Source organism: Ruditapes philippinarum, unplaced genomic scaffold (assembly GCF_026571515.1).
Source record: "Ruditapes philippinarum isolate M1 unplaced genomic scaffold, ASM2657151v2 ctg979_1_1_1_1, whole genome shotgun sequence".
Lineage (NCBI taxonomy): Eukaryota > Metazoa > Mollusca > Bivalvia > Venerida > Veneridae > Ruditapes > Ruditapes philippinarum.
In genome coordinates, this window is record NW_026866846.1 from 356,469 (window position 1) to 383,292 (window position 26,824).

General features: G+C 34.9%; 1 protein-coding gene across 2 annotated transcripts; it reads right to left on the minus strand.

Annotated features, from left to right (window-relative positions):
* Nucleotides 1-361: 361 nt before the first annotated feature.
* On the minus strand, nucleotides 362-16,044 carry LOC132733974 (serine/arginine repetitive matrix protein 1-like). Of its 2 annotated transcripts, XM_060720671.1 has the most exons (12): nucleotides 15,965-16,044; nucleotides 14,259-14,381; nucleotides 13,587-13,671; nucleotides 11,112-11,206; nucleotides 10,344-10,381; nucleotides 9,579-9,719; nucleotides 8,850-8,921; nucleotides 8,160-8,279; nucleotides 7,339-7,461; nucleotides 6,812-6,926; nucleotides 6,083-6,201; nucleotides 362-5,544 (listed from the first exon to the last, which is right to left on the minus strand). In XM_060720671.1, the coding sequence occupies exons 1-12, from the start codon at nucleotides 16,025-16,027 to the stop codon at nucleotides 1,548-1,550; spliced, it is 5,091 nt and encodes a 1,696-aa protein (XP_060576654.1). In that variant the 5' UTR covers nucleotides 16,028-16,044; the 3' UTR covers nucleotides 362-1,547. The 2 variants fall into 2 exon arrangements, with proteins under 2 accessions (XP_060576654.1, XP_060576655.1); XM_060720672.1 differs by lacking the exons at nucleotides 9,579-9,719; nucleotides 10,344-10,381; nucleotides 11,112-11,206; ... (1 more) ...; nucleotides 14,259-14,381; nucleotides 15,965-16,044 and adding an exon at nucleotides 9,361-9,570.
* Nucleotides 16,045-26,824: the final 10,780 nt, after the last annotated feature.

The window sequence follows — 26,824 nt, forward strand, 5'->3', positions numbered from 1 at the left end:
AGAGTTGACTGATTATACTGGATTAGCAAGAAATTTTTATTTTCATTAAAATTATGAGCCAAAATGTTACATTAGATTTCCTAACATAACATAAAACAGTAACATTGTAAATGAATATTTCTTTTTTATTATATACTTATAAATGAAATATTGAGAAATATTGATGAAATAAAATGCATATTTTCATTTTCCGTATTTTCACTGTAAAAATTTATTTTTCACTGCAGTGAAATTTATTTTCATCTTGTGATATGAAATTACCATATTTCACTCGTGGCTACCGCCACTCATGAAATATTTATTTTCATTCCACTCGATGAAAATAAATCATGTATTTATAAAAAAACTTGAATATCCTCTATCTATATCCTGCCAATCTCAATGCCATAATCCCAACTGGCTATGTAATCTTATGTCCTTACTTGAAATGACATGTTATCTCATGGCTTTGCCTCAATAAACAATATTTTCTTACGGCCTAACCTTAACTTACAAAGTTATTGAATGCTTATACATCAATTCACAATGAAACCTAATACTCTAACCTTATTTACAACATTCTTATACTCTAAACTTATTTACAACATTATCTTATGCTCTGACCTAATTTCACGATGTCATATCCCGAACTTCCCTCAGTTCAGAATGTTACCTTCACATTGCAATCTAATGCCAAGGTCTAACCTTAATTCACAATTTTCTTGCAGACTGAACTTTATTCACAATGTTATCTCATTGGCTATTTTCAATCACAACTTACTGTGATGCTAAAACCTCAATTTACAATGTGATCTGATGCTACTAACCTTAATTCACAATTTTCTTGTTGTCTGTAACTTTATTCCAATGTTATCTCATTGGCTATTTTCAATCACAACTTACTGTGATGCTAAAACCTCAATTTACAATGTGATCTGATGCTACTAACCTTAATTCACAATTTTCTCGCAGTCTGAACTTTATTCACAATGTTATCTCATTGGCTATTTTCAATCACAACTTACTGTGATGCTAAAACCTCAATTTACAATGTGATCTGATGCTACTAACCTTAATTCACAATTTTCTCGCAGTCTGAACTTTATTCACAATGTTATCTCATTGGCTATTTTCAATCACAACTTACTGTGATGCTAAAACCTCAATTTACAATGTGATCTGATGCTACTAACCTTAATTCACAATTTTCTCGCAGTCTGAACTTTATTCACAATGTTATCTCATGGTCTAATAGCAATCACAACTTATTGTGATGCTCCAACCTCAATTCACAATTTCTTCTTCTCTAACCCTAATTCTCAATTCAATCTAACACTCTAAATTCAATTCACAAGGTTATCTTCTGATGTTACCTTTAATATTTACATGGTTTTCTCTTATTCATCTCATTGAATAACCTCACAATTTCATAGCCTGTACAAAAATATGACTATTTAACGGCATGTGCTTATTAACAATCTAAATTCCCAATGTAACATGTGCTAACCACTGATTCTGGTTGAAAATAAACAAGAAAAAAAAATCGTCAACATTTTTTTGCTAATTCATCACTTTTTGTCACCTGACTCTTTCCTTTGCTTTTCCATTTTTAATTTGTTGTAAAATTCTTCTAGCTGTGTAAGCGAGTCTTTTGGTACGAGAGTTGATCCCTTCTCCTCAGTTTTTGACTTTTCTTTATGTTTTTCATCTGAAGAGTCTGAGTCACTTGACCATTTTGATTTAAAGGTGGGCTTGAACAACATTCCTCTTGCTTTTACCTGAGGCTTCTTTGATTTGGGTGACCTAGACCGTGACCTTTTCTTCAACTTGTTTTTATTTGCCTCAATTTCGTCACGATGAAACCAGAAAACTCTTTTCTCATCTGGATCCTTTTTAGCACTTTGAACAACATCTGGCAAACTTTTCCCACTACTCTTTCTTCGATCACTTTCGCTTGTTTTTCTTTCTCTGCTCCTTGACCTATCTTTCCTGTCTTTACTCAACTTTCTGTCCTTGCTTTTACTCCTTGATCGTCTAGAACTTCTTTCCTTGCTTTTACTACGAGACTTGTGCTTCTTGTTGCTACTTTGTTTCCTCTCTTTGCTTCTAGATCTGTCCTTTTTCTTCTTCTTTTCTGATTTACTCTTGCCTCTATCACTTGAACTTGACCCATCTCTCTTACCATGACTATCCTTTTTTGATTTTGAACTTCTCTCACGGGACCTTGATCTTGATTTTTTACCTTCAGTTTCACTGCCACTATCAGTATCCCATTTTGACCGTAAACCCTTCATTTTCATAATTTTCTGAATGTTTACTGAGACCTTACCTTCAGTTTTAGATTCTTTAGAAGGTTTTTCTTTATTTTTTTCATTTGCTTTATTTTTTTCCTCTGTAAATATTTTCTTCTCAACATTAGCAGCTCTTGCCCGTATTATACTGGAAACTTCATCTTCAACTTCGTCTTCGGGTAATGGAGATACACTCAACTCTTTCCACTTCTTTGCCAGGGCAGCTTTTTCTTCGGGTTTCATTCTTCGATGAGGTGGAGGAGACTTTGAGATCAGATGTGCCGCTAACATGTTTGCCATTTTCTCCTGTGCCTGACTCACTTGTGACTCTGGTAACAATTTAGGTCCAGTCTCTGAAGTGCCCCAACGACTTTTCTTTTCTTCTGGACTATCCCATCGACTGCTGACCTTAGGAAGGTCACTGGCAACAATTTTTCTTCCAGGTGAGGAACCCTTTCTGGTCTTCTTTGCACTAGAAGATTTTCCTCTAGACCTAGAACGTGACCTTGAACTTGAAGAACTATATGATCTTTTATGTTGTTTGTAATGATCCTTTTTACTCCTGTACTTGTCTCGTGACCTGGACCTAGATCGTGTTGCACGTGATCGAGACCTGCGTGATCGAGATTTGGATTTCGGAGAATATGAACGGCTTCTTGACCTCCTACTCTTCCTATACTTGTCTGCAGATCTAGATCGAGATCTGGACCTTGACTTATATCTTGATGATTTCCTTTTATTTTCAGGAGTTTTTGGTCTAAATTTAAACCTTGGGTCATTATCTAAATTAGCATTCTTACTGGGCAGATCTCCTACGGTTTTAACATGTATATTTCTCGTTTCCATGTTTACCATTTCTACCTTCTGCTCAATTACTGGAGGTTTACTCTCTGGATTAATACCAATGGGATGTTGCTGCTTCAATTTTACTGCTCTTGGCACGTAAGTGGAAATCATTTGCTTATCTTTACTGGCTCTTGGTGGAGGTAAATCAGCAAAAATATCAGTTGACAGCTTTGACTGATCACCATTTGACCTTTCAGTGCTTCTCCTCTCATAATCTCTAGAGGGATTTCTGTCCAATGTTGCGTCCTTTCCTTGACCATCTATTTTTTTTGGTTTCACTGCAATAACTCTCTCATATGTTTCTTCCCTACTACTTGATCTACTTCTGCGGCTATCGTCATGTTTTTGTCTCGAAAGTGATCTTGACCTACTTCTATGTCTATCATAACGTTTTGGTCTGGACAGTGACCGTGACCTACTTCTTTGGCTATCATAACGTTTTTTTCTGGAAGGTGACCTTGAGCTACTTCTGCGTCTTTTATCTTGTATTTGTCTTGAAGATGGCGACCTTGACCTACTTCTACGGTTATCATCTTTTCTTTGCCCAAGAGGTGACCCTGACTTACTCCTGCGGCTATCATAACGTTTCTGTCTTAATGAAGGTGACCTTGATCTACTTCTTGATCCAGCTATTTTTTTCCTTATAATAATTTCCCTTCTTTCACTGCTTTCGCTCGGTTTCTGTTCATAGTAATCTTCCTTAGACTTGTATTTATACAGTTGCTCTCGACTCTGTCTGCCTTCTGGTGAACGTGATCTTGACCTTGCATCTTTGAAACTTTTCTTCCACTTATTGTCTTTTATAGCAGAACTTTCCTTTCTGTCATATTCCATATAGTTTTCTGGTAATGGTGATCCTCTCCTATCTTGTTTATTCCCCTTTCCAATCATAATACTTCTTCTTTCTTGACTGTCATTAAGTTCATCTGTCCGTCTTGCATCACTATCTCTGGGCGGTGACCTCCTTCTATATTCATTTTGTTCAAAGTTATAGCTCTTTCCAGGTTGATTCTTGTCCTTCTTTGACATAGATATGATTCGCCTTTCTTCGAATTCTTCTTCCTGACCTTGTCTTTTAGGCCATTCTGAGTTATATGACCCTCTATATTGGTCTTCCTGCTGCCTAGGAGATGGCCGCCTTGGAGATATAGTTCTTCTATGAGATGAACCTTGTCTTGGAGGTGAACCATGTCTATATTGGGGAGTATGGTCAGGGGGTGATGTAAATCTACCAGAGTCCCTTCTTTGTGAAGGATCGTGTCTTCTTGGAGACTCATACCTAGGTGAATGATTTCTAGGTGATCTATTTCTTTCTGGTGAATGCCTCCTTTGATCCCTATATATATGATCATCGTTTCGTCTATCCATACTAGAGTCTCTGTACCTATTATCACCTTGCTTGCTATATTTTCTATACTGAAAGTCATCTTGTCTACCATATGCTCTGTATCGATAATCAGCACCATGTTGACCAACATCTTCCGGAGACGAGATGTCTTCTAAGCCCAGTCTATCACTCACTTCATCTTTGGTTGGAGTGACACTATCCCGACCCCCTGTTATAGCTGGATGTCCTTTATTTCCAACCATAACGTCTCTCCCAGTTGATCTACTTTTGTTTGAATCATATTTTAGATAATCATCTCGTCTTCTATCTCTGTGTTCATAACTTTCACTTGTTCCGTACAAAAATTCATCATCTCTTAAGCTCTGGCTTTTCTCTTCGTCATACCTCCTCCTGTTGTCTTTTTCAGTATTTCTGTTATAATCTCCTCTCTCATTTTCTGGAGGTTTGTAGGTGAGCTCCCGGCCCAATGACGGTGATCTTTCATCTCTACTTCGTCTACTTGGCATATTTCCCTCGTACAACCTCATACTTGACCTTTCTTCCACCGCATACCTTGATTCCTTACTATCCTGCTTGGTTTTCTCAGCCGAATGTCTCGATGATGATGCGATATCTACCGGCTGTCTTTCCATTTCTTCCTGCCGTGGAGGACTCTCTCCTAATCCTGGGATTTTCTCATTACTTCTGCTGAAACTGTAAAAGCTTGACTTGGATTCTTGTTTGATATCTCTTGACTGATCTTCCCCGTAAAGAAAATCATCTTCTCTGGAGCGTGAATTTTTTGGCGACTTCTTTCCTCTGCGGTCATCATATTCTTCTTTTGACTTTGTAACAGACTCCTGTGATTTTGACTTTGCATACAGACTCTCATCTTTTTCTTTTTTAGAAGCAGACTTAGGTTCCCTTTTTACTTGTGACCTCTGACCTCGTGACTTATCACCGTGTCGTGACCTTGATGACTCTGATGAACTAGATGAAGAACTGCTAGAAGAACTAGAGGATGATCTACGACGACGTCTCCTAGGTGATGCCGACCTTTTCTTCCCAGGATGCTCCTCTGAAGGATCCTTTTTTCTCGACCTGAATAAATGTTAACAGAATAATACATTACATTCTATAAAACTTGTTAAAATGATCAAACTTTATATTTTAAAATGCCTCCATAATTTTTTGGTTCAAAAATTTAAATAGATACAACAATTCTTATAATATAGGCTGTTTTAACCAAGTCTTAGGTAATTCAAATTCTCACAAAAATATATGAATTGTCTAAACATGCTGAGAAAAAAACCCACACCAAATCAGCCATTATTTCTATGATAAAAAAGAAGAAAACTACAAATGTATAAACAATTATGTACCCACATTCCACTGTTCTAACAGTAGAACAGACTAGAGGAAATCCCAACCCCATCTCACCAGTAGAGGGGATGTAAAATGTTCATAAAATACAGGTCCAGACATATCTTTCATAAACCATGCAAAGCATCATAAAAACTGTGAGTGATGATTTATTTCTAAAATTTTGAATTATATTATATGTAGTCTTAAGTGCCATTTATTTAAAAATTTGTAATCAGCTTTATATGCTGAAATATTAAAGTAATAAAATCAATACCTGGAAACTTTTTTCTCTTCTTTAATAAGTTTTTTCAGTGTTTCAGTGGTATCTTTATATGGTACGGGTGATGGTGTTCGTTCCTTCTTTACCTTCGTACTTCTTCCGGCTTCACGCTCCTGTGACAAAGAACATATAATTCAGGAAGCAATACTTTATTCTTCGGATGCAATAATTATACTTAGGATGCAATTGTTATACTTGGGATGCAAAACTTACACTTAGGATGCAATACTTTAGTTGCCATCAGATTCTATGAATAAAATTCTCTTATGAACAGTATCAGCAAGCCTGACCTCACAGCTTTGAATTACAGTGAAGGAATTGAGATATTGTGGAGTTAAAATTGGATAGCTAAGTATCCTTACTCTATAGAAACATATAATATTGAATGACTGAGAGCAATAAATGTCAAATATTTAAACAATTCATTTTAAGGAAATATGTTTAATATAAAAAAACAACTACTGTAAGAATGACTTCTCTATCTAAAATAATAGTCACATTTCAAAAAAGGACAAACTAGAATGCAAGTATACATATCCTGCTGGGGTATTAACTTTCATACAATGCATGTGTATTCTTTGTGAATGTGAAACTGAAATTTCCCTAAAATTTCAAAGGAATTTCAATACCCAGAGAGTAAAAGTACAGAATAAGGTCAGACAAGAAAAACCCAACTGTTTGGGTAGTAAAATGTAAAGAAGTAAGACAAGTAACATTACCAACCTCTTTGTATTCTATATATCTGAGATATTCCTTGGCTTCATCAGAGTTAGGCATTATTTCCACTGCACGCTGGTAACAAACTTTAGCATCAGAAAATTGTTTGTCATCCTCATGGCTTTAATTGAAAACAAAATAATATCAATTATCAAATATTAATTTGAAAGGCATCAATTTGCTACAATTTGTCTTATCAATTGTATAATTATTAATTTGGCTGGCATCAATTTTATATTAATTTGACTTGGATCAAGAATATATCAGTTTGGCCAGCCTTGCTTGATATCAATTTGCTTTAGTTTGGCATGCATCAATTTATTATCAATTTGACTTAAATCATGTATATTATATCAGGTTGGGTAGCATCAATTTAGCTACAATCAAGAATCAGAGTTTCAATCATATCTGCCATATCAATCTTCCTTTTAAAAATACAGTTTTTCAATACAAGTATCCTCCACAATTAAATGATTTAATCCCATTGAACATTAAGATATTATCTTACAAGGAATTAGTCTAGAAAAACAAACCATTTTCCCTTAGCGAGGAGTGTCTCATGCATGTATTTTATAGCATTTGGATGCTTCGAGTTAATTCGCAGAGCCTCTTCAAAATCTACCAAGGCCCTTGTGTAACTCTCATTGTTGGCATACCTGAAACAAAAACAAGTGTTAGTTTTCTGCTGTAAGTACAAAGTACTTATATCAGAGTTAGAACTTTAAGTCAAAATACTTCCAGCATATATCTATTTAGATGTCAAGTGGGATTTCAAGTTTGGAAGTTTAAAGTATTTGATTGAAAATAAGGAATATAAAGTTAAAAGAACTGGCTATTCAGTATCCAATTAGAAATGAAACAAATGTGAGAGTTTGCATGCGCTAGCCTTTCTCTCTTTGGAATTTTTATAGACCAAGTAGGTTCTTATAACGGACCACATAAAAGACCACATATATTAATAACATATAAGACCAGAAACTTTTTGTTTAATTCGATTCTCATAATTGTTGTCTAACATTATTATTTTTAATATTATTTTGTATATAAGATACATGTACAATGAAAGCTGATACAAATAGAATTACATATCTTTAGAAAAACAAACAGGCATTGATGTAGAAAGAAACTAGAAATGTGCTCATATGATAAGACACAAATGTCGCCCCCTGCCCCCAACCTCCCTCCAGATTCCACTGTTTTTTGTTAGACTGCAGATTGACAAAGTAACAGCAGGATGGATAGACAAGGCTTCTCATAAAAAGAACAAGCATTCTAACTTATAATGACAACGAAAGATAAAATTGAGTGATGCCTTTTCATACAAATAATCAAGAACACTAAAATATGTACTTACAATGCTCCCCTGGCAACTAAAGCTTCTACATTCGTTGTATCTATCTGTAATGCCTTGTTGAAAGACTGCATGGCCTCAGTCTGTCTATTTGCCTTAAAGTCGTGAATTCCTTGTGCAACACTGTAACAAAATATATATAACATAATCATATGTCTGTTTTTCATACCAATATTACAATACATATATAAATGTATGTTCTGTCTGGACAGCAGGAAATAATGAATAAAAAAAAAGAAAAAAAAAGAAATAAATTTTTCAATACAAATTAATATAATTGAATTCCAACAATTATAACCATTCTTATTTGAGCTGTGTCACGACAAAACCAACATAATACGATTGCGACCAGCATGGATCCAGACCAGCCTGCACATCCGCGCAGTCTGATCAGGATCCATGCTGTTCGCTATCAGTTTCTTTACTTCTTATAGGGTCTGTAAGTGAACAGCATGGATCCTGATCAGACTGCGCGGATGCGAAGGCTGGTCTGGATCCATATTGGTCGCAAACCCATTATGTTGGTTTTGTCGTGACGCGGCTCATTTTATGAAATTGCAGTCACATTCTGGCTGACCCATTTTTGAATTCTAAATACAATGGGAAGTAATGTTTTGTCCATGTCAGGTCTTGTAAAAGCATCATTACAATAAATCAACAAGTTCATTATAATTTAACAGATATATAACTTACCATTGGTAAGCCCATTTTTGTGACTGTGATTTTCTCAAACTTTCAGCATAATCTTTCTCTGAAATCTTCAACCTAAAATGACAGGAGAAAGAAAACTATCAGTAAAAATAACAGATGTTTTTTTTTTACAGAAAAGCAAGTCTGTGTGATTTTTTTTTTACATCCGACATTTCATACAAATTTTTATTTCAGTTTTAAATCCAAACTTTTGATAAAATTAACCTTTCTAATAACATGACATATTCTAATTAAAAGGAAAAAATTAAGATTATCTTTTATAAAAAGTTTAAGAACTTTTGGCACCCAGCTTATTGATGGTGCAACAGACCAAGAAATTCTCTCATTTTTTTTTCTTCTTTGTTTGGCTCTGATTAATTATTAAATGAATACAAATTTTCAGACTTTCCCCCCACAATCTGTCCAATTACACTTATTTTTCATGTCAAGCTATTTAACTCAGTTCATTTCATAATTTTCACAAAGATAAAGGAAAACTAAAACATCTCATTACCTTGAAAACAAGCTATAAAAATCTAACTGATTTCCATTATTTATTTTCACCTCCTAAACTTGCTCACCAAACTGAAACCATATCAAAACTTCTTTCATCCCTTTTTTTCTGACGAGCCCATCTTTTCTCATATACATTCATTATGGAATTCCTTGGAATTTTAACTTTTTTTATTCTTTTCTGACTTTATTCTCACATGACGAGACACTATATATTACCGGTACAGGCCCCTCATCATGGACACTTCTTCTTTCTGACCCAACGTCTCCAACAAGAATCGGACGTTTCCTGGGTTAGTGAAGCCAATGATGGAATTGACTAACTCATCAAACGTCAACCCTCTGATGTGCAACTTCCTCCTACAACAAAAATCAATCAGTTTAGATTTGCTAATAACTTACACTATTGAATTTCTATATTTATAAATATAATACAAATGCAGGCGGGGGTGGGGGAATCAATCAAAGTGTTAACCATATGTCATAGCTTGCATTGAACATGTTTTACCCTAGGTATCCTGTTTAAAACAACTCTTTTTTCCACTTTCTTGCGATTTTGATGCACAGACATGGTGGCTACTTCCATGGGAGAGGTTTGACATTAATGGTAGATAGATAAAAATTGATCAATCTAACTACCATTAATGTCAAAGAAATATCTAATCAACCACCAGTGTTGACCACAATTAAGTAATTTCATTAAGCAATTTTCTGATTCAAGAAGATTAACAGTCAACCTCCTTTGTCTTCTTTTAGAGTAAGTAAATTATAGTCAGCAACCTTGATTTTTTGCCACAGATGCCTCAAAGACATAGTTTTTATGACTAGTCCAAATTCTTTACAAATTTCGTTCAGAAAATGCATTAAGCATATATTTGAATGTAAAAGCCACATTGAAGTTCCATTATCAATTATTAAAATCATTATAACTTTATATCTATAGCTTTATTTAGATCAGAATAATTTGTCTATCAACATTATTACCTGTATTGTACTGGAAAGTCTTCTTCCTGTATCAGTCCCTACAAGAAAAAAACATTTCTTCTTTTTCATTTTTGCCTTCTAGGAAATAGTAACTTATCAGTTTTCTTAACTTAACTACAATCTTTTTGTCAATAACTGTTGTAGTATTTTCTTCTGAGTCCCAAAAGCATTCCAAAGTTGCATGAATACCCCAAAATTGCATAAATACCGGAGATGTGGGATAATTTTATGCTGAATGGCTGATCTGATAATTATCACTTATTAACAAACAAAATACAGACTCCTTTGCCTTAACATGCAATGAACACTCTCACTATTTGGTCAGACAAAATATTCAGATTTGACAGGAATACAGATACAAGAATTCACATAGCACTATTCTTGTATGTAATATTTATACTCTTATTAGAACTATATATCAATGTTAAATCAATGTGCTTGCAATACAGCCATAATATAAGTACATGTACCTTTTTGATGACTTGAAACAATGCCTTTAGCATATAATAATTGTGATGAACTCATTATGTTTTAACTTTATCCCTTAATCTGCAATGTGAACATGATAAGCTTTTGATGCCAGAATTTAACCAGGGCCAGTCTGACTGCACATCTATAGTTCTACCAAGCTGTATGCCCATGCAAGTTCATTTTTTTGTAATCCCTTTAACTTCAAATGGACTGTTTCAAATTCAAAGCAGTACATTAAGTTTACATAAATACAAGAGGTAAAGGGTTAACTAATCTACAGTATAAGTTTTATCTTACAAGTGTTGGTTTAGGTCCAGCAATATCTCCTAGCGATGTATCCATCAGGGACATAAGAACACTCTCAGCTTCCGGGTTCACATTTATTATAACACCTGAAAGAAAAGTAAAATTGAAACTCATTTAATGCAGACTGGGAATTTTCTTTCAGAACTGTTCATGGTAAGCTTTGTAGAAATACAAGTTAAATGTATCCTTTTTAAAACAAGAGCTGTCGGTAGGACATCAACGCTCGACTATTCTTAGTGCTTGATAGTAAAAAAAATGCTTGATACAGTTACCTCCTCCTGTTTACAGGTTGGGGTCTTGATGGTGAACAAGTGTGCAAAGTTTCAAAGCCATATGTCAATGGACTTTGAAAATATTTGAACTATTACAAAAACTTTAACGTAAATTCTAAGTCGAAAAAGGGGCATAATTCTGTCAAAATGCTTGATAGAGTTACCTCCTCCTGTTTACAGGTTGGGGTCATGATGTTGAACAAGTGTGCAAAGTTTCAAAGCCATATGTCAATGGACTTTGAAAATATTTGAACTATTACAAAAACTTTAACATAAATTCTAAGTCAAACAAGAGCTGTCGGTAGGACAGCAACGCTCGACTATTCTTAGTGCTTGATAGTAAAAAAAAATGCTTGATACAATTACCTCCTCCTGTTTACAGGTTGGGGTAATGATGGTGAACAAGTGTGCAAAGTTTCAAAGCCATATGTCAATGGACTTTGAAAATATTTGAACTATTACAAAAACTTTAACGTAAATTCTAAGTCGAAAAAGGGGCATAATTCTGTCAAAATGCTTGATACAGTTACCTCCTCCTCTCTACAGGTTGGGGTCATGATGGTGAACAAGTGTGCCAAGTTTCAAAGCCATATGTCAATGGACTTTGAAAATATTTGAACTATTACAAAAACTTTAACGTAAATTCTAAGTCGAAAAAGGGGCATAATTCTGTCAAAATGCTTGATACAGTTACCTCCTCCTCTCTACAGGTTGGGGTCATGATGGTGAACAAGTGTGCAAAGTTTCAAAGCCATATGTCAATGGACTTTGAAAATATTTGAACTATTACAAAAACTTTAACGTAAATTCTAAGTCGAAAAAGGGGCATAATTCTGTCAAAATGCTTGATACAGTTACCTCCTCCTGTCTACAGGTTGGGGTCATGATGGTGAACAAGTGTGCCAAGTTTCAAAGCCATATGTCAATGGACTTTGAAAATATTTGAACTATTACAAAAACTTTAACATAAGTGGTTACGCCGACGCGGACACCAACGCCGACGCCGACGCTCGGGTGACTACAATAGCTCTACTTATTCTTATCGAATAGTCGAGCTAAAAAGGGGCATAATTCTGTCAAAATGCTTGATAGAGTTTCCTCCTCTTGTCTACAGGTTGGGGTCATGATGGTGAACAAGTGTGCAAAGTTTCAAAGCCATATGTCAATGGACTTTGAAAATATTTGAACTATTACAAAAACTTTAACGTAAATTCTAAGTCGAAAAAGGGGCATAATTCTGTCAAAATGCTTGATAGAGTTACCTCCTCCTGTCTACAGGTTGGGGTCATGATGGTGAACAAGTGTGCAAAGTTTCAAAGCCATATGTCTATGGACTTTGAAAATATTTGAACTATTACAAAAACTTTAACATAGGTGGTTACGCCGATGCGGACGCCGACGCTCGGGTGACTGCAATAGCTCTACTTATTCTTATCGAATAGTCGAGCTAAAAATATATATACACTGACCATCAAAACAATACCCACACTTCTTATTTTTCTTGTTTTCTTGCAAAATGTAAATATTCTGAATCAAATACAGTCTTCTTGCTTTCTTGTAACACATACTTATCAAATGACTAAAGTTTAAACTACACAAGAGTCATGAACAGTAATAGTAGTTGTGAATAAGTTAGTACTCAAATCTAACAATCCCTGCATTGAGAAGCAGAGCTTCATCACATAACGCTTAATTTTTTATTTTTTTTTTACTCGGGTTTTACGTGACACCAACACAGTATAGGTCATTTGGCGACGTTCCAGCTTTTACTGGTGGAGGAAGACCTCAGGTGCCCCTCCGTGCATTTTTCCAGGCACGAACGGGCACCTGAGTAGAACCACCGACGTTTCGTAAGCTAGCTGGATAGCTTCCTCACATGAAAGAATCTGAAGTCCCTGTTAGGATTCGAACCCAAAGCGGTGTAATGCTTAATTAACCACCCTCATACAACAAACTAAGTTACATCATTCAAGAAGGCAAAAAGGCAGAATATTTTTCAACTTCTAATTTCAACAGGTTTTGACAGGTTTCAAGTCATCCAGTTATAGCAGTAAGTAATAAGACCAGCAATGTCCATGCACATAAAAAAGTCTTCTGCATATTTAATTCACAACACTGAGTGAAAGTAGGTCAATTACAGAAAACATACCCCACTCTAATGGGTTTACACTTGTAATACATGTATACACTATACCTCTGATAAAATCCTTAACTTGATACCCTTCCACTGGGTTCTGTGTTGGAAACATCTTGGGTATTTCTGCACTATGAACAAAAGCCTACAAAATAAATATAATTTGAATCAGGCATTTCGTTAATTCAGTACTGATTTCACTATCAACTCTTCCGGACAATACATTACTAGTTACTTTGATTTCTTTATTAAACAGGACTTACAGCACAGAGCAAAACATGTCCATAAGTCATGTTCACCCTTGTTCCACATGAGATATGAATAGTAAAGTTTTGGCCAAGTTTTCTAAATTTTATAATACTGACCTACAGGGTCATGGCCACAGTGAGATCAAGGTCATGTGTCTCTAATATTATGTGAAAATTAGGCACTTGTCCAGAGATATGTTGTGTTCATACTATGTTGTGTTCAAGTATGAGGCACCTAGCTGAAGCTTATGGAATAAAGATGATATTGCCAAAGATAAGATTGTCCATAAATAGATTTCCAGATCAGACAATTAGCAACTATATCCCCTGATCTATCAACGAATTGATTGGGGCAAGAAAAAGTGTAAACCTTTAATTTACAGTATTATTTTAGCAACTATATTGTAGAATAAGTGGTTTTAAGTTACCAACCTTCAACTTGTCAACAAACATTTAAATGAAAGAAAATAAGAATTTTACATACAGTTATCCCAAGATCATCTATGTCTCTGTTTTTGCCATCATCCAAACACAATAACTGTACAACTAATCCAGTATCCAATATAGATGTTACCACGGCAACTGCTATATCCTTCATCTGTAAACTCTGAAATTTTAAAGAGGATATACTGACACATCAAAAGCATCAAAATACAGAATAATTAAATTTACTGTTGAAAATGTTCTTAAAAAACAACAACCTTTATCTGGGTAAATTAACTTGTCAAAAAAAGAAATAATGTATACCGGTATATCTTGAACTAACAAACGAAAGAACGAACTAACAAACGAAAGAGCGAACTAACTAACTAACCAACTAACTAACTAACTAAATAACCAGCTAGCTGAATAACTAGCTAATTGAATATCTAATTAGATATCTAGCTAACAGAATAACTAGTGAACTGAATGACAAGCTAAATAACTTACTGAATAACTAGCTAACTGAATGACTTAGTATAACAAGCAATTATCATAGTATTGCAAGCAATCCATAAGTCCCCTACCGGATAGAACCCCAGCAACATTCTGATGGGCCATTGGCCATTCACTAATGTGTAAATTTTTCTCTATTTTAAGTAAATTTGTTGGAAATGTTCTTTAAAAGTGATCACAGGAAAAAGTTTTTATGAACAGACAGACAGACGAACTGAAGGACACTCTAAAGTTAATATTTGAAACATCCCTGTTACCAAAATATAACATTTTAAAAAGCAAAATTCTTAAAGAGGAGATAACTCTGGAATTAAAGATGCAATTTCATAAAAAGTTTCAGCTCTTTTTGACTAGTCACAAATATTGTTATATTTGCCATGTTTTAAGCCTATTTGTTGCCAAGGCAACCAATATTTTTTCAAAATAGGGGGAACTGATAACACCTGCATAATCTCAAGATTGCCATCTACCAATATGTCAAGTTTCATAAAAATATTTCCAGTACTTTTTGAGTTACCACTGGATTCAGTTTATGTGTAAAATTTGCCATATTTTCAGTCTATGTGTTGCCATAGCAACCAGAATTTTCAACATAGGAAGAAAAGAAAAAAACGTGTATAATCTCCAGACTGCCATCTACACATATTACAAATTTCATAAAAATATTTCTATTACTTTTTGCGTTAACACTGGATCCAGTTTATGTGTAAAATTTGCCATATTTTCAGTCTATTTGTTGCCATAGCAACCAGAATTTTCAACATCGGAAGAAAAGAAAAAGACGTGCATAATCTCCAGACTGCCATCTATCCATATATCAAGTTTCATAAAAATATTTCCAGTACTTTTTGCGTTATCACTGGATCCAGTTTATGTGTAAAATTTGCCATATTTTCAGCCTATTTGTTGCCATAGCAACCAGAATTTTCAACATAGGAAGAAAAGAAAAAGACGTGCATAATCTCCATACTGCCATCTATCCATATATCAAGTTTCATAAAAATATTTTCAGTACTTTTCAAGTTATCGCGGGATCCAGTTTTGTGGACGGACGGACTGACGGACTGACAGACAGACGGACGGACAGACGGACGGAGGGTAAACCTAAAGTCCCCTCCGGTAAACCGGTAGGGGACTAATAACACATCCTAAATAGCACATAAAACACAAAAGTAAAAGGACAACCTCATTCTTATGACATGAGCATTATAGGCCCTTAGCGTTCTAGGAATAAAACATAAATTAAATACTCACATAATACAGATGTTTTCTAGCAGTGTGTGGATCAATACCCATAAACGTCTCCAGGGCTGGCATCTTGGCATAGGAATCTGAAACAATATTTACCTGAATCAAAACAAGCTGCCATGGTACAAAATCCAGACAGTACAATGTATAAGTTGACTTGAACAATATGTGTACAGTATACATCTAAATGGCATTGGACATCTGTAACTCTAAAAAACTTAAAATGACCTAAATCAAATGGCAATGCTATTTAGGGGATAATAATCTTCAAGGAATTTTGAGAGGGGATGAGAGATTGTGATGTATGCTTATCACGAATTTAAAAGCTGTCAAACAACATCTTAACGCAGGAAATTGATTGAAAATGGTGATAAAAGGGTATTGGATACCATGTAAAGATGCAATCACTAGCTATTAACTTTGACAGAGAGGTCTTGCTTGTGAATTGTTACTAGGGAAACTTTTTTAAACCCCATTAATCACCCACAGGTGATTAACATTTCCACAGTTAGTGTCGGCAGTCAGCATTTGGGGAGGTCGCAGGTCTATCTGGTTTGAATTTTTTTTTTTTGATAAAAAACCTGAATGGACTGATTAAAATTAAAAAGACTGGAACAACAGTCTTAAACGGGTTAAACATTTAATTACCCTAGAAAACTTTTAAAGGGAAAAACAACTTTTTGTAAAACATCACTTCAAGCTGCCCTTTGTTTCTAATTTTCTTTTTGGTAAAATGTGGGCTTTTTTTGAAAAAAACCCACAAAAAACTGGGGCCCTGAAAAAAAGGTAAAAATACATACTTGTAAAAAAATTAAATTTTTTAGAAGCCCCCAAATTTATTGAAATAATTCATATTAATTTATTCTGTGAATATATAAAAAAAATTGATAAACCGAAATTGAATATAAAACTATGCTGACAACAACCATGTAAATCCAATTTAATTGCAAGAGTCAAGTAATTGTAATATCCAACTTATTCTTAAAACCAGGGTTTCTGCCAGTGGAAATTTGGGAAATGGGAAATTTTACTCCTTGATTTTGGCTTGTAAATACCAAAATGTAATGAATTTCCTTCTTTACTTATGTAACAAGAACTTCGAATATCAGACATTTTGCAGTAGTCTCTGACTTTCAAATTTTGGAACTTAATGGACGTCATGTTTAAAACTTTTGACTACTTTTACTTGCTTTCATGTATTTGATTATATTATCAATGATTAAAAAAGCAAAATGATAAGACTTATTATATCTATACAAAATCTATCAGTATGAATGTGTGAATGCATGAACAAGTTTACATTGCATGGACAACTATCTACTTTAAACAACTATAGAAACTTGACAACATTTACTGGATTTCAGGCATCAGACTAATCTATATAATCAATAAAAAAGAAAAGAAAAATGGGAAAGAAAAATATTTGGGATTCATACTCAATTTCAGGCATCTGTGACCTATGCTTCTGTAGATGAAGGAAAATATTAGGAGGAACCCGTTCTTGTTCAAGTTGAAGCTGCCGCAGGAAGTCTGGTCCATGAAACTCCACGGCACGGCCTAACAAAACTTCATCCATGGTTACCTTCACTCTAATCTTCCACTTTACAGTTCTATAAATTTATTATGCTATATCAATGTCTTTGCCTGAAAATAAAAAAAATTCATTGAAGATTTTGTGCAACACTTTTTTATGAGGCATGTCTTTTTAATTTTAAATACCATACAAAAATGCATGGTCATGATAGAACTTACAATGGTAAAAAATCAGGTTATATTAACTTTTATAACAAAGGGGTATCTAAGATTATAGGAAGGTAAACTTTATAGTAACAAAAATAACTAACATTGGTACAATGTACATGGAAGTCTTCACAAGGGAAAAAACTTGAACAAATCACTCAGGTTGAATACAATATTTACCTCCTCTGACAGTTATCCAATATAATTCTAATACTAGAATTTAGTATCAGTTAAAAATATACTTGTAACCAAAAATTTACCCAGAGCCATTCCTTTGAAATTTCATTAACTTAAAGCTTAAATGAGCAACAACCTTTGCTGCCCAATTTCATATGTGAGGGTACATTGGTACACTGAAGTTCAAATATGTAGCAAGGAACATGTTTTTGTAAAGAAAAAAAAATCATGATATTAATGAACAGCATTTTCAACTAGTATTACTACCAACTAACACAGGCACGGACTCATCACTTAAAGCTGCAATCCAGCAATATAGTGGACATAACAATCAGACTATCCCAAACATTCATTTAAAATTTGATGATTCTGAAGACTTTACTCTGCCTGCATGTAACCCTGCCCTGCATGTAGAAGTTTGGGCATGAATGACACACTGTAGTGCATGCTGCATCCCTGTTTGGAACTCCCCACCATTCCACAAAGCTGATTTATTGATATATTTCTGAGGTTGGCTAGCTTGGTAAAACAATGGATCCTTCTAATATTAATACTAAACCCAAACAATAATTGCTACAGTCTTATTGAATGCAGTGAATAATTGAGAATATTGTGTGTCATTATAAAGCCTTTTTTCAAAGCCGCAAGTCCATTGTTAATGTCAAAAAATACTATGACCGTATTGATGGCCTCCCTATCGGATAAAAATACCGTGTTCCGAAAGTAAGATACGTTCATGCTAATTTCACGAGTGCTTCTAAACGAATAGCGCGCATAAAATGACCAACATTGAATATATATAGAACAAGAATAGCAGTATGTTCTTAAATCAAAACTATCAAATCTTTCGCTCTAATTTCAGTTCTTTCTTTAAAGTGATATTATGCCCATCCAATTAAATGGTCAGTGAACAGGTAAAACTCAAAATAACTCGACACTTTATCATAATTGTGATCAATTTTATATTTTACTTTGAACTAATGATCAATAAACATGAAGTTGAACAACGGAAATTTCTATAAATATTTCATTAAGAATTTATCAGTAAAGCTCAATTCTGATAGGAGCGTGACAGTCTTTTTAAATTTAAGTTGTTTTTATATTGTATCATAAACATTTTTCATTGTTGATTATTGGTCACTGTTTTGGTGCCAATGAGCATTTTTCTGGCATAAGCAGGTGCCCAAGTAGAACCATCAACCTTCAATCAACTAGATAGGAACCATCTTTAAAAGGTTGTCACACTAAAGTGTATGCATTAACATGTAACAACCTATCAAAAATAGGTTTAAGATAATTAAGGTGTACATCAATTCTGCATACATGTACATTTTACACAAACTGACATATATGTCAATGTTAATTGCTATACCCATAGACTGAAAACAAATTTTAAACACATAATCTGAATAGTCTAGGCTGTACCTTAAAGGGCGTTACATATAGGTTTTATATGCTTCTCAAATGGTTGCAAAAAAAGTGGTCAGAAAATGTATAAAATAAACAGCACATCATTGAAATGTATTGTCCACTAATTGGAAGCATTATGATGACAACATTAACAAATGACAATTTGTTTTTTAACACTGGCAGTCACTGAATTTAAGATCACAAATTCCAGTTTTGAATTTATTCTACTATATTTTATTTTTAACTAAATTTTCTTAAATTTTTTACTGGCCCGAACTAATATTCACTGGCCATGGGCCACCGGGCCAGTGCTAAATTTGATGACTGCTCTGACTATAGCCTGTTATATACAACTATAAATATTTTATTGCATTTAAACAACATGTACCATAACATAAATACAATTTCAATAGTATTAAAATTATACAAAGACATTTGAAAGACCATGCTCTATGTTGTGATCTGTATCTTTTTTATTAAAGTACATCATAACATGTATATAATTTCATACATTTATCACAAACTTTCAATGCTATTGTAAAAACATGAACAAACTATGGCTTTAATTGGGCTCCAAGTAAACCTGCAATTTAGATTAGCCTGTTGCCTGGCATCTTTTTCCAACACTTGACAAGTCACTTTTGGGTTCTGTAATAAAATAAACATTAAACAAATGTAACAAATGTCAAACTAAAACAGCATTTACAGAACATGAAAATTAATTGTTAACAAGAGGGCTACTGTGTCACAAACTATGCCCACCCATATGCCCAGTCTCGTAATAGTGAACATTTACCTCAAAATCCCACAATTCATTATAATGTTCATTCTTATCTGACCTTTGACCTCTGCATGTTCCCTTGACCAAGGCCAAATTGAAGGGGCCTAAATTAAATGCAGAAACCTGCCTCACAATGCTGAACATTACTTTTAATGTCTTACATAAAACTTTTATAAGTTATCAATAAAATATCTGTAAGTCCCTACCCTCTTCATTTTAAATGAAAGAAATCACTGCAATATAGACTTACCAAAATTGCAGGAATAGAATGTCACAAAAGCCTTGCGGGACTAAAACTTTTTCATTTTTCGTTGTTTACTTCTGGTTGTGAATCGAAATTGTTGTAGTTGGTATCAAAAAAAAAATAGTCGTTGACATAGTTGCCGACAAAAATCAGTTTTTGCTGCTTCGGAACGAATTGTTGTACCTCTAGTTATAATTATAGTGATGTCTTGAAATAGAACACTCGATGATATATGATGCTTACTATTTGTGTACTGATGATACACAAATTGGTAAACATACCAATTGGGTTATCATAAACCAATTTGTGCATTGTGCTTGACAATATACTTGACAGGTCTGTTTTAAGGCACTAGTCAATAGCAACCATAACCCTTCCACACGTTGGCCTATATGAAATCACAGACACTTACATGTAGTTATGTCAGTCACTCCCCTCCTTGATCCGGACTTGCATACATCACAGCTAAATTTAATTTGCAAACCCTACGTCATAAACTATTTTTGCATATTATTACAACCTGGTCACATGTCTTGAACATAAAACTTGCTGTCCGCTGTTTTGGCAATATTTAAACAAGAGGGCCATGATGGCCCTGAGGTCGCTCACCTGTATATAGGCCCCCCCACCCCCGGGCCAATTTTTACCCAAGGGCTTTTATTTGTTTATTTGAACAGACTTGGTAGACACCCATAAGAAGATGTTTCATGCTAAACATCTAAGTCCTAGCTCATTGGGTTTTTTAAAAGAAGATTTTTTAAAGTTTTTACTATACACATATAGTTAAAAACAATGACACCCTGGGCAGGGCCAGTTTTGACCCCCGGGCTTTTATTTGAACAAACTTTGTTGATATTTACTTAAAGATGTTTCATGCTTAATATCTAAACTCTAGCTATGTGGGTTTTTTCAAAGAAGATTTTTAAGTTTTTGCTATACACATTTAAGGAAAATCAATGACCCCCCCCCCCAGGCGGGGCCAGTTTTGACCCCAGGGCTTTTATTTGAACATACTTGGTAGACACCCATTAGAACATGTTTCATGCTAAATATCTTAGCTCTAGCTCTTTGAGTTCTTTAAAAGAAGATTTTTTAAGTTTTTACTATATGCATATAGGGAAAATCAATGACCCCCTGGGGCGGGGCCAATTTTGACCCCAGGGCTTTTATTTGAACAAACTTGGTAGACACTCATTAGAAGATGTTTCATGCTAAATATCTTAGCTCTAGCTCATTGGGTTCTTTAAAAGAAGATTTTTTAAGTTTTTACTATATGCATATAGGGAAAATCTATGACCCGCTGGGGCGGGGTCAATTTTGACCCCAGGGCTTTTATTTGAACAAACTTGGTAGACATTCACTAGAAGATGTTTCATGCCAAATATCTAAGCTCTAGCTCTTATGGTTCTTTAAAAGAAGATTTTTTAAGTTTTTACTATATACATATAGGGAAAATTAATGACCCCCGGGGTGGGGCCAATTTTGACCACAGGGCTTTAATTTGAACAAACTTGGTAGACACTCACTAGAAGATGTTTCATGCTTAATATCTTAGCTCTAGCTCTTTGGGTTCTTTAAAAGAAGATTTTTTAAGTTTTTACTATATGCATATAGGGAAAATCAATGACCCCTGGGGCGGGGCCAATTTTGACCCCAGGGCTTTTATTTGAACAAACTTGGTAGACATTCACTAGAAGATGTTTCATGCTTAATATCTAAGCTCTAGCTTATACGGTTCTTTAAAAGAAGATTTTTTAAGTTTTTACTATATGCATATAGGGAAAATCAATGACCCCCCGGGGCGGGGCCAATTTTGACCCCAGGGCTTTTATTTGAACAAACTTGGTAGACACTCACTAGAAGATGTTTCATGCCAAATATCTTAGCTCTAGCTCTTTGGGTTCTTTAAAAGAAGATTTTTTAAGTTTTTACTATATGCATATAGGGAAAATCAATGACCCCCTGGGGCGGGGCCAATTTTGACCCCAGGGCTTTTATTTGAACAAAAATGGTAGACACTCACTAGAAGATGTTTCATGCCAAATATCTAAGCTCTAGCTCTTAAGGTTGTTTAAAAGAAGATATTTAAAGATTTTTCTTTCGGTTGCCATGGCAACCAGAGTTCTGCATGGAATTAAATTCTTTGAACAATTTTTAAAGGTGACCACCAAAGGAACATTCCTGTGAAGTTTGGATGAAATTGGCTCAGTGGTTTATGAGGAGATGTCATTTAAAGCAAAAGTTTACGGACGGACGGACGCCGGACGAAAAGCGATCACAAAAGCTCACCCTGTCACTTTGTGACAGGTGAGCTAAAAACTCCCTAAAATATCATAATTTCATAAAGGCAACAACGTAATACCCCTTTGATGTGTAAAGAACTGTTTTGCACACTCTATAGTCATTTCATGCCAAGATCCAGACATAATTCTCTAATGTGCATTTTTTCTCAAATCACATCTGAAAGAATTTCATTCAGCCAATTCTAGAGCATGTGAATATTGCTGCTTCTTAGCATAATTCAAATAAAATGGACATTTATACGCTTACTCTAAGTTACTGTAAAATTATTCTTGCAAACAGGTTAAATCAGGATATGTTTTATTTTGATAACCTTGTATCCACTTGGGATATGTGATCAGTGATTTTTTAAAAAAATTTTCACAACAACCCATACCCCTGAAATTGTGAATTTTTAGCGCGATAATCTGTCAAATTGTGAAAAAATAAACAAGAATAAATCATCACCTGTAGTCACTTTATTCATACATTTTAATAATTATATTCATAGTTTCAGCTTTCTTCTTTTTATTCCCTCAAATATATCAATCAAATTCTCAAGATTGTCATTTGTCAGTTCATTATTTTGTTTGGTACTGAAAAGCAATCCTGCCAATTGTGAATTTTTTACACATTTTTGTGAAATTTTTATGTGTTTTTGGCATTGTGAAGAGGCCTTTTTTTTTGGGTCAAAATCAACCAAAAAAAATCACTGGTGGTGGAACTGTACCAGGTATCAATAAAGTGTTATTTTAATGCCACTGATTGAAAATAATTTGTTACTGTTTTTTGTATCGCCGATTCGATGCTGACATAAGGAGTGTTAAGCGATACCAGTGAAAAACCTGTCGCTGTTCATACCGGTTTTAACTGGATGACTAAATAACCTTATGACACAGGGTTTTCTTTTCATGCCAATACAAGTTTGGCTCAGATTTAGACATGCCCATGGCTTGATGCTGCCCATTATCCTGTGCCATTTTCATTTTTCAGCTTGTCATAGGCAGATCTCTGCTGTACGTTTTTATTCAATACCGTTGTATACCACTACCAGTGTAGTCCCGCATGATGAATAGCTTCAAATGTCTACTCATCCTGCATGCTTTGCTACTTTTCCTGCATTTTGTGCATGATTTTCAAGAAAAACTTTGCTGATGCAATAGACCCCTGGAATTCTAATGATCAGGTTGATTACATTTGAAATGAACCAAAACCAGAAACCAACCTTGTGTTTCAGGCTATGTATAAATCTCCCACTATATATGCATTTTTAGGCACATTCCAGTCACACCTGTAAGGCTCGCCGCTGTATCCAATTAACAATGCGTTCAAAGTTTTATAAAGTGCGTGATTTATACATACCCTAAGACACAATCTTTGTTTTTCCATCTTTAAATGTAAACAAAGTGATTTCGACAATTCTAGCAGACTATTTCATCTGCGAAATTCCAATCAACATGAATCATACATAACCTAAAACACAAGCTTTGTTTCTGGTTTATCATCATTTAATGTAAAGGAACTGATTATGAGAATTCTAGTGGCACATTTCATCAGTGAATTTCCACTTGTTGTCCTGGACTAGCATACATGTACAACAATTTTATCTATCTATCTCTGAGTACTGCCAACCCCTCTCGCGAGTGTTATAGGCAGGAAATTGTGGGCGTCGGGTGTGTTAGTGAAAGGTGTGAGAGAAAGTAAAAACCTGAAAATGAACATAATCAGGACAGTGAGAGACGTTGAAAACTTCAAGTCATTGTTAAAATATTTTTATTAGTAAGGGTGAGAGAAAGATTTAAAAGTAAAAACACACCAAGTCAACTAATACTGTATCTTAACCACTGCCTGTTTGTATTGATCTAGATCAGGCAGGGTGACAATGTTCCTTGGGAGCTGGTTCCAAAGTGCGATACAGTGGGGGAAGAAGGAGAACTTATGGTAGTCTGATTTAACCTGTATTTTCCTAAGAGAGAGGGGATGCATATGTCTAGTAAGCCTAGATGGAGTTTTAATGTAGGTGGAAAGGCTAATGGCTACTAGATTATGGTAAATTTTAAAAAACATAATAAGTCTAAAGTCTAGTCTGCGATGCTCGAGAGAACGCCAGCCAAGATCTTTCTGCACGACTGTAACTGATGACAATGGGGAGTAATCCTGTTTTACCCAGCGTATCGCTCGTCTTTGGACCATCTCTATTTTTTGGATGTTTGATTGTGTGTAGGGGCTCCAAACAGTTGATGCATATTCTAGCTGGGGTCTCACTAGGGATTTATAAACTAGTTGTTTTACTTTTTCATTTTTTGCATTGATATTTCGTTTTATGAATCCTAGGGTTTTATTTGCATTTGATGTAATTCTTGAGATATGTATGTTGTAGTTTAGGTCTGTGGACAAGTCAAGGCCAAGGTATTTTGAGCTAGGAACTGATGTTAAAGCTTGGCCATGAAGGAAGTACTTGTTGTTGATGACTTTTTTGTTTTTAGTGATGTGAAGGACTTGACATTTTGAGGGGTTGAATTCCATGTCCCACTCACTTTCCCAGATTTGCATCTTATTGAGATCCTCCTGAAGGGATTGTGAGTCTGAGGACGAGTTTATAGTAATGTAAACAACAGTGTCATCAGCAAAGAGGCGAATTTGAGACTTGGAGACAGAAGACGGAAGTTCATTAATGTAGATCAGAAAGCAGAGTGGACCAAGGACGGACCCTTGGGGGACGCCAGAGTTTACAGGGACTTCTGTAGAGTGTTCATCTTCCAGTACAACAGTTTGGCTCCGATCTATAAGGAAGGAACATGTCCAATAGAGAATTTGTGTGGAGACACCGTTTTCTTGTAGGGTAAGGAGAAGTTTACGATGATTTACTTTGTCAAAGGCTTTGCTAAAGTCAAGGAGAATAAGATCTGTTTGTTTCCCTGCTGAGATGTTGTTGACAAGGGAGTCTGTTAGTTCAATAAGCTGTGTTTCACATGAGCGTTTCTCCCTAAAGCCATGTTGAAGGTCGAGGAGAATGTTGTGATTACTGAAGTGTGAAGAGAGATGTGAGGCGACAATGTGTTCGAGCGTTTTGCAAAGGATACACGTTAATGAAATCGGTTGATAATTGGCTGGATCTGTGCTGTCACCTTTTTTGTAAATAGGGCAAACATAGGCTTTGGTCCAGTCAGAGGGAATTGTACCAGAGCAGACTTCCCGAAAGTTGAAAAAAACTGTCAGACATTCGGTCTGACAAACCATGAAAATCTGTCGGACCGAAACAAAATATGTCGGACCAAATAAAATTGATCAAATCAAAGAAAAACTTGTGTTTGTATTTCTAAGACACTTTCTGTTTTTTATTTTTTCGCCGTAAAAATCGGCACAATCCGTACAGCGCATTTTCATCTCCTCCCTGTCATACACCAATGATTCATGGTTCTGCTTTCATTTTTCATTAAATTTTGTCTCAGGTCTAATATTTTCATCATTTTATTGCTTTTCTGTGCACTCTTCTGGCGTAGATTTTCGGTTTTTCCAAGGTTTCGCACCTTTAGCGACGCCATTTTGTATACATGCGGCTTGGATAAAAGCCGGACAGTCGGACCGATCCGGAATAAAAAATTGTCGGACCTGATCAAAATTTATCGGACATGTCCGTCGGACCGACGTATTTCGGGAAGTCTGCCAGAGGATAAAGATTTTTGGAATAGAATTGTGATAATATCTGTGATTTCATTCCTCAGTTCTTTGAGGACAACCGGCCGAACAAGGTCTGGGCAGAATCCGGATTAGCTCGGCCCTAAAACATACTCGGCCCCCCGAGTCAGCTCGGCCCTATTCCAACTCGGCACGGGTCAACTCGGCCCACTTTTAAAAATGGGTAAAGGTTATCAAAGGACTCCTATTGTCACGGGCTATTATTGTCAATCAATGTGTATGTTAAAGATACCGATTAATTAGGTGATAATTATGATTGACTCATTCATTCAAATTTGATTAGAAGCTTATGCTATTAAGTAAACACGTTTTTGTTTCATATTTTTTTGAAAATTACTTTACAAATGAAATGCATCTAAGGAAACATAATTTTATTATATCTTTATTCACAGGCACAAGTATCGGACCTGGGAAGAAAAAATATGAAGTATTTTTATCAATCTGTTCATATTTTTTCTTCCCAGGTTCGATAATCATGCCTGTGTCTATATTAATTTTATCGAATTTGCAAGACAAATAAATAACTTTTTTTTCT

Excerpts from the sequence above, each read along its gene's own strand:
- LOC132733974 (XM_060720671.1), bottom strand. The coding sequence starts at position 16,027 with ATGCCAGCCCTGGAGACGTTTATGGGTATTGATCCACACACTGCTAGA. Across the intron at positions 10,382-11,111 it reads CTGGACCTAAACCAACACTT|GGACTGATACAGGAAGAAGA; the intron begins GTAAGATAAAAC and ends TTTTTCTTGTAG. Across the intron at positions 5,545-6,082 it reads GAAGAGAAAAAAGTTTCCAG|GTCGAGAAAAAAGGATCCTT; the intron begins GTATTGATTTTA and ends ACATTTATTCAG.